This window comes from Anoplolepis gracilipes, chromosome 2 (assembly GCF_047496725.1).
Source record: "Anoplolepis gracilipes chromosome 2, ASM4749672v1, whole genome shotgun sequence".
In the NCBI taxonomy this organism is placed as follows: domain Eukaryota; kingdom Metazoa; phylum Arthropoda; class Insecta; order Hymenoptera; family Formicidae; genus Anoplolepis; species Anoplolepis gracilipes.
In genome coordinates, this window is record NC_132971.1 from 14,911,868 (window position 1) to 14,921,078 (window position 9,211).

At 26.1% G+C, this 9,211-nt stretch overlaps 1 protein-coding gene across 1 annotated transcript; it reads right to left on the reverse strand.

Moving 5' to 3' along the window:
* Positions 1-257: 257 nt before the first annotated feature.
* Mcad (Medium-chain acyl-CoA dehydrogenase) lies at positions 258-4,874 on the reverse strand. Its single transcript, XM_072886643.1, has 10 exons — positions 4,472-4,874; positions 4,109-4,187; positions 3,090-3,257; positions 2,879-2,979; positions 2,652-2,732; positions 2,442-2,572; positions 2,239-2,347; positions 1,942-2,082; positions 1,148-1,423; positions 258-804 (listed from the first exon to the last, which is right to left on the reverse strand). Exons 1-10 carry the CDS (start codon positions 4,484-4,486, stop codon positions 664-666), a joined length of 1,242 nt encoding a protein of 413 aa, XP_072742744.1. The 5' UTR covers positions 4,487-4,874; the 3' UTR covers positions 258-663.
* Between the last annotated feature and the right edge of the window lie 4,337 nt (positions 4,875-9,211).

The following is a 9,211-nucleotide window of genomic DNA, read 5'->3' on the forward strand; positions in this document are numbered from 1 at the left end:
CGGGTGCGTTTATAATCCTTTGATCGACGATTTAAAGATCGATTGAACCTAAAACGATGTAATGAGGAATCAATTATTATTTTTTCTAATCCATTTTTCTCTTTTTTTAGACATAGACTATTGCAAATTGTACATAAACTTTGAAACTACATATTGAAATGAAGATCGAAAAAAGAAAGATCTAATACAAATTAAAATATAAAGAAAATTGCTGTAAGATGGATTAGTATTCGCTAACATTAAATTAAAAAATCAAAAATTGATAATAGTTTATTACATTTTTCCAGCACCTATAAAAGTCCATCCTTCTATAGATTTTTTTTTGTTTTTACACGTATAATATTCTCCAATAAAAACAATTTGAATCAAACCTTCATATATATCCACATCTTTATATATATCCAATAAAAAAATGTATATGTTTATCTAAAGGCAATACAATTATGTATGTAAAATACACCTACAAGAGTATAACAATCACATCTTAAATATATAAAAAAATCATTTAAAAATTTCATTATAAAATTAAAGAAAGTATTAATTATGCATTATATCATAAACTTTGCAAAATTTATAAAAATATATACTAAAAAAGCTTTTATATTCTGATATATCACGATAACTCGAACATTAAGGAGTTGACGAGTTATTTGTCTTGTTTCTTTATTTGATTCCACTGAGGAGAGCACGTGATATAATCATCCTTTGAATCTGTGCAGTACCTTCATATATTTGAAAAATTTTGGCATCACGCATAAGTTTTTCTACTGGATATTCAGAATTGAAACCTGCGCCACCATAAATCTGAAAAAGAATATTGTTACATACAATAAATTGTAAGAAAAATATATACAGGCTGTCCAAGATTAAACCACGCTCATGAGCAGGTAAAGCACAGTAAATGGAATAAAAATCTTTTATCATTTTGTAATTTTCGTAATAATTATTGAAATATTAATTTAAAACATTTTAAATTAATATTTCAATAATTATTGTGAAAATTCCAAAATAGCAAAGGATTTTTTTGTTCAGTTTACTACACTGTACCTGCTCATAAGCATTAGTTCGATCTTTACTGGACCTTATATATACGTACTCAAATTTTAAAGTAGAGAAAAAATTTTTTTATATAAATTATTGCATTTACCTGTACAGCATCTGTGGCACATTTATTAGCTATATCAGCAGCATAACATTTTGAAATACTTGCGAGCAATGTAGCATTTGGTAATTCTTTATCAGCAGCCCAAGCTGCCTTCATCCATGACAATCTGGAAGTTTCAACACCAATAGCCATATCAGCCAGTATAAAAGCAACGGCTTGATGCTCTGCTATTGGTTTATTAAATGTCTTGCGTTCCATTGCATATTTTGTTGCTTCATCCAGAGCTCTCTGAGCTAAACCAACAGCTGCTGCTGCAACCTATAATATAATATAAGGATATAAATGTAAAGATATAAAATGTGTAAACTTTTTATGTTCAGGTTAGGTTAGGTTTACTCCCGAGAAAAACCTGGAAAACCTGATATTCTCAGGGAATTTTATTATACCTTGAAAAATCATGGAATTCTTATGGAATTTCGTTAGGATTCAGGGAATTTAAAAAAATGCCAAAGAAGTACCTATTTTAAAAATTTTTTATAAAAATTTTAAATATTTTAAGTTTAAAATCTGCTTAAAAGATATATTTTTTGTTTATGTCTATATAAAATTATTTAAAATATATGTTTTTTGTTTATGTCAAAAAATGATACGCTAAAATAAATAAGCTTATTTTAAAATTGCATTTAAAAATATTTTAAAAATATTTTAATTTGATCTAGAATTTTGAACAAAAATTCCTGAAAGATCCTGGAATTCTCAGGGAATTTTTTTATAGAATTTGAGTATATACTCTGATGTTGAATTCATTCAATATTTAATGCCATAAATAGAAATACCGGTGATCGAGTTCTATCAAAAGTCTTCATAGCTATCTTAAAACCTTGCCCTTCTCCCAGTAATACGTTCTCTTCAGGAACGCGAACATCTTCAAATGTTACCATTCGTGTGTCACTTGCTCTTTGTCCCATATTCAATTCCTTCAAGAAACGAAAGAAATGATTAATGCGAATTAATAAAAATTTGTATTAATACAAATTATTAATTCAAATTATTATTATAATTATTATTATAATTATTAAAGCAAATTATTATAAACTATTATAATTCAAATAATAATTGGTATAAGATGTTACCTTACGACCTGGAGTTAAACCATTACTATCATGTTCCACGATGAAACCTGTAAAAGCCTTAGCAGCTGGAGCTTTTGGATCAGGATTTGTTCTCGCCAAGACAAAATACCTATATAATAAGTGATTATGTTAAATAGGAGACTATATTAAAAAATAAAATATCTTTATAAATTAATGTTAAATATTTAAATGTACTATTATACCAATTAGCAATACCACCATTTGTAATCCACATTTTTGTGCCATTAATTATCCACTCTTTTCCTTTCTTCTCAGCTTTAGTTTTAATACCTGCTACATCAGATCCTGCACCAGGTTCAGTAACACAATATGCCTATAAAAAAAATATTTAATTTATATAATACATAAAAAAATATTTACATGATATAAATGTATCTACAAATTTAACACACCGCGACATGCGGCTCCTCTATGAGTCTTCCAAGATATTTTTGTTGTTGTTCCTTGGTTCCAGCTACAATGACTGGAGTTTGCTGTATAAATAAAGATAAAAGTTTCAATATCTTATCTTAATATATTAAATAATTTGATCAAGAAAGCTTTAAAGTAAGCTTACTCAAATAACTTTATTAAAATTTTGTCACAAAGAAATAAAGCATATATAATAAATAAAACTGACTCCAAGAGATGAAGCATCCAGTGCAGTTGTTATTCCTGTACAACCATAAGCAAATTCTTCTGTAACCAAGCACCCATCAAAAATACTACTTTCCAACCCACCTGCAATAAAAATAATCTTGAATCTTATTTTTACATTAATAGATATTTCAGGTCATATTATTCTTTATTGCCCTACAACTTTTTAAACATATTATACTAGTCAAACATACCACAATGTTGTGGAATATGTTTATTTAGAAGTCCAAGGCTCCATGCCTTTTTTACAAGGTCCCATGGAAATTTTCCAGTTTTATCATATTCTGCAGCTACAGGAATAACCTCTTCTCTGACAAATTTCCGTGCAAGATCTTGCATTTCTCTCTGAGTATCAGATAGTTCTAATAATTCAATAAAATATTGTGTTTTTCAATTATATAATAATGATTTGTGCAAATGATATAATGTATAAATAATAATAAAATATATATTATTTATATTAATAATAATATAAATAATATTATTTATAAATGCATATAATATAGGATAATATGCAAGTACAAACATACAATGTTTTATATAACTATAAAAATTTTTGTTGCAAACATTAAACTTATTAAAAAAATTTGTATTTTTCATTTATTGAAGTATAAGTAAATAACATAAATGTATTATTTTATTTTACATATTTTTAAATAAAAAGAGTTTATAAAGTAAAATACATAATAAAACTTTTTATACAAAGTAATAAAATATATGTATGTATGTTTATGTATATTGTGTTTATATATACTTTATTTTTATTTTTTCTAAAGCAAATGTAATGTGTTTGTGTTGTTGGAGTCACAAGTAAAAAATATATAAAAAGAGAGTTCACATAAGTATTAAAACTTTTATTTTTTAAATTAAATACTTTATAATAATTTATCTGTCAAAATAAATAAGATATTAAAAAACAACAACAATAAAACAAATTTTAATCTAAATCTTTATTTATTTGTTATTTATCTATGATATAGTGTTCACATAAAATAAAGAGCAATTTATTTTTTTAGAATAATTTATATAATAGAAATCAATATGTTTTCAGATATTAGTCCTTTGCAAATTTTAATATTTAAAGTACATTCTTCTCTTAAAAATTGCTCCAAATCAGTAAAAAATTAGATTTCTTTATTCTTAAAATTCAAAAGAAATAAATCTAATCTCATGTATAAATACCATATATACTAATCAAAATATATATACTAACCAAAATTATATCCTTGAACAGATTCAGTGGCTGCTGAAAATGGACGTACCATGTTTTGGTATATTCTTGGATTGAATATCTGAAAATTTATGTCAAGATATATTAGTATATAACAAATTATTCAAGATGCTAAGCATTACATACTAATCATTTTAGCTATCATTAGGTATATTCTTTGCAACTATTACATGTTGCATTTTTTATGTATAAAATAAGATAGCTATATACTGAAGCATTAGAGAAAAAAAAAAAGAAAAGATAAATAATACACAGAAAGTCCAGCTACAAAAAATTCAAACTTATACTACTAATTTCAATAAAGCAAATTGTTAATTGTATAATTATTGCTCTTTTATTTCTTACCTTTTTGAGCAACATGATGAGAATATGTAATTTTATTAAATACGATAAAAAAACAGGTATTATCGATAGTATTTACTGTTTAACAAATGACGTAGCAATACTCTGATAGAAGATTAATATAAAGAAGTAAAGTGGGAGAAGAAATTTATACTTGGTACAGATTAAAGTACAAAGTACAAAGGTTTAATGGCGAGCGAATAATTAAATTATTACTGTTCAGCTCGAAGAGCCGAATGTTCAAGCAAAAGTAACAAATAATTTATTAATTAAATTTCTTTTTTATTAAATATACTTTACGAATTCTATATATGTACATATTGATACGTGTAAGCACGTTTCACACACACTATGAGTATTACGAGGTCAGGAAGACATTAAGGATACGTTCAGTTTCACGTATAGACTACGTGGACGGGCGCATCGCATGAGCACATGACTGCGTTCCGTTTCGCGCATAAAACACATGAAACGTATACGCGCTACGCGCATGGACCACGCATGGGCTGCCTCACCTCGGGAGCTGAGGCAGTTCATGCGTTCTCATGCGCTGAGTGGTGGGTAAAAAGCATTATGGTGGGAGATCGTTCTCATGCGCGCATGAATCGCGTATGAAGTGAAACGGAACGACCTCCGAGCTTTCCATGCGATCCATGCGTGAAACGGAACGCACCCTAAAAGTGCTACGAAATGTTTCGAGTACGGTCGACCTGGCATGGCATTTGGAAACGTTTCAGCAGCACAATGACGTCATATATTTCCCTCTCCATTTCGCTCTCAATGGCTTAGTTTACACCGACATACTTTGATATGCGTACTAAATACTACTGGCCAATCACAGCCATTCCATTCTTTAGAAGACTGGCCATGATTGGCTAGTATAGTACTCAGTACGCGTATCAAGTGATCGGTGTAAACTAAGCTAATGCTGCAGCCGGACAAGTAGTCGGATGTCGGAGAGTTGACTAATCATATTCGATTATTCTTCTCTAAAGCCAACTGTAATTGGTCAACTCTTCCGACATCCGACTTACGACAGCTATTGTGGAATCACTCTAACAACGTCGGTAGTGCTACTGGTCCATTTCATGAGCATTGAAAACAAAAACATTCAAAGCATTTAGAAGCGGCAACTCGACCGTATCCGAGACCTTTAGGAGTCTAGGAGCAGGAGAGAGAAGTGACAGTTGATCATGTGATCATCTTTCTATGATAGCAGAACCGATTTTGAATATTTTGTAAATGTGACGTCAATGTAGAACAGTGAATAATTGAAGAGATTGATATAATCGATTGTCGATAATATCACAATAGTAAGAATAATATTGACTTATAATTTTGTAAGATTGTTATGTAACTTTGTAGACACTGATGAAGACCGAAAATAAGTTGGCGCTAAAAATTTAAATTATTTAAATATTTACTGAAATATTTACAAAAAAATGTAAAATTTATAATTTTCATTAAAAAATATTACTATAATATTTTTCTACAACTTTATTACTTTCAAAATAAAACAATAATTAATTGCTTCTCATTGCTCCATCATTTTACTTTCCAGATAGCACTAAACATTCTTATGACCGTTTTATGAATATTCTCCAAGAATATTTCGAATATTCTATAGAACATTCCCAGAGGGCACATGTCCCTAAAAGATGACTTAAACATGACTTAAAGACGTCTCATTGTTTTTTAGATATCTTTAAGATGTCTTTTAGCCTTTCTGTGCCGTATGGGTTCTTGAATATTAATCATAGTACATTATACATAGTTCATAGTACATAGTTCAGAGTACATTTGAATGGCACTCCTATAAATATTTTTTAAATATAAACAGAAGAGAATCTATCGAATATTCTTAGAATATTTTAGGAAAGTTAATAGAAGAATTTATTAAATGTTCTTAAAATGTTTATAATAGTGCCATTCGAATGTGCTATGAATATACGATGAATGTGTAAGAATGTGGAATATTTTATTTCAAATATTCTTGAAAAATATATATATATATATATATATATATATATATCGTAAAATGTTCATAATACTCGAAAAAAATTGACTTTTATGATTATATAAAATTATATATAATGATATGTAACATAATATAATAATATATAACACGTAATTTTATATAATTATATATATTAAAATATTCGAAATTTGGAGCGGTATAATAGATCGTGCAAAAATACGCAGGCCAGAGAATTTATTGAATTATCCTGGTAATACTTCCAAAATTTCAAAGGAATAAAAAACACGCATGTTACATAGTTAAATTAAAATCATCAAACATTTTATTTATTTAAATTTATCAGTTTTATGAATATAAATATATTTAATTTTTTTTCTGAATATTGTTTGTTTCTTAAATTATGATAATTTCTATATATGAGTCCTATACATATATACTTGTACATTACATATATACATATTTACATGCGCATTACACATTTTTAAATGTGCGTATTTATTTTTAATTTTACTAATCATCATTAATTGTAATTAATATTTATTTTATTCTAATTATAATGTATCTAATTGCAATTAGAATTTTATCTCATTAATATATTTAAATTAATCTAAATTTTATCGTAAATTTGTGAGCTTTAATATATTATTATAAAATTGATTTTGAATTTAAAACAGGTCTCTAATAATAATCTGGATAGTCGGATTGCTGGTGTTGGTCTTACCATTTATTATTTACTGCTCTATTCAATAAATCCGTGCATCTTTTCCTTTGACTATATAATCAATTATGTAGTGAAAATACGTTGCCTCTTAATTCGAGATTTAACGTGATGAAATATCTAAATGTGTATTAATTTCATTGCATAAGATCTTTTAATGTAGCGATAAAATATCATCTTCAGACGGGACTTCTAAGAAATCTAGTTATGTAAAATACTAAAAATAGTATTTTACATAACTAGATTTCTTAGAAGTCCCGTCTGAAGATGATATTTTATCGCTACATTAAAAGATCTTATGCAATGAAATTAATATACATTTAGATATTTCATCACGTTAAATCTCGAATTAAGAGGCAACGTATTTTCACTACATAATTGATTATAAAACTCGAATTAAGAGGCAACGTATTTTCACTACATAATTGATCATAAAACGGTCATAAGAATGTTTAGTGCTATCTGGAAAGTAAAATGATGGAGCAATGAGAAGCAATTAATTATTGTTTTATTTTGAAAGTAATAAAGTTGCAGAAAAATATTATAGTAATATTTTTTAATATATTCATTTTTTAATATATTCATTCAAGATATAAAAATGATTAAATATTCTTTAGTTAAATAACAAGAAATCTACTTGTCATAGAAGATCGAAATTATTTATTATTATTATATGATATTATTCCTTATATAAACTATAACACATTTTGTTATAAGAATTTGAATATTGTGCACCTGTATATTATTCAACATTGCCCATTTATTGTTAACAATCCAGAAAATAATTATATTCGCGATATCACGTTTAATTTACTTTATAAGTCTATGAATTATATTAATAATGCTGACAAAGAATATTCTTGCTTAATATATATTTTTGCATTGATCTCTTTCTAGAGATTATATCAATTATACATATTCTGTTTGTGCATTTAACACTGTTGATATACATTAGAATACATTCTACAATAATAAATAATATTCTTGAGATAGAAGTTTTACATTAAATTGTATTAATGAATTCGAATATTAATAACTGTAATTAATTGAATAAGTTTTCTTACGATTTGCTTAATGACCTTACATTCCGTACACTCTTTTACATATTGTTGTTGTGTTAAGATTAGATGTTACACAATCAAAGCCGATGATTCTATTTATTTTTTGTATCAAAAAACTTCATTATTAGGTAAAGTATACACTACAGTAAAGTATAGACTACAGTTTCCATCTGTGATTAAATATAAATTATAATTAATTCTCTTATTATTTCTACTGTATTGGATATCTTAATTATTTGTTTATATAAAAGGTTGAATATATTACATGTTACTAGTCCAATCTTCTTTATTTCTTTATTTCTTTTATTCTCACTTTATTTGGATGTACAATTCTTAATTTTCCTTTAAAAAAATGGTGATATTTCCAGGCAAAATATCTATTATATGTAATCTAGAATATTAAAGAAATATGAATTCTCTTCCAATTTTGTAATTAGTATTTTATTGTTTTTTATGAACACTATTTATTCTTTGCATTCAACTAAGATTACTATAGCGACATAATATAATAAAATGCATTATGATTCTCAGTATGCAAAGGTTAAAACGTATCTTTGTTTTCAAAGCACAAAAAAGATGATAATACGTTTTTTATTCTTAAAGTTGTACATAAGAAATAATGTGTTTTCAGAGAACTGTTATATGCATTAATATGTGATTATACTTTTATACATATATCTACACGAGGAAAATTATATTTTTCAAGGAAAAAAGTCTACGAATAATCAAATACATAAATAAAATAAATATATAAATATATAATAATTATAAAATATAATATGTATAAAAATATAATTATATATTTATTTTTATATAAAATCAGTCACGGAAATACCCTTGACGGTTTTCAGAATAAAATAAATAAATAAAAAAAACTTAAATATTTATTTCTTGACAGATTATAACAAGATATAGAATACTAATTGAGATATTATTTAATCTTCCTTTTTTAAATTTAAAAAATATTTTTTACATTTATTGTCAAA

Coding starts and splice junctions, on each gene's coding strand:
- Mcad (XM_072886643.1), bottom strand. Junction 3,258..4,108: donor TGTTCAAGGATATAATTTTG/GTTAGTATATAT, acceptor TTGAATTATTAG/AACTATCTGATACTCAGAGA. Junction 2,083..2,238: donor GTTTAACTCCAGGTCGTAAG/GTAACATCTTAT, acceptor CGTTTCTTGAAG/GAATTGAATATGGGACAAAG.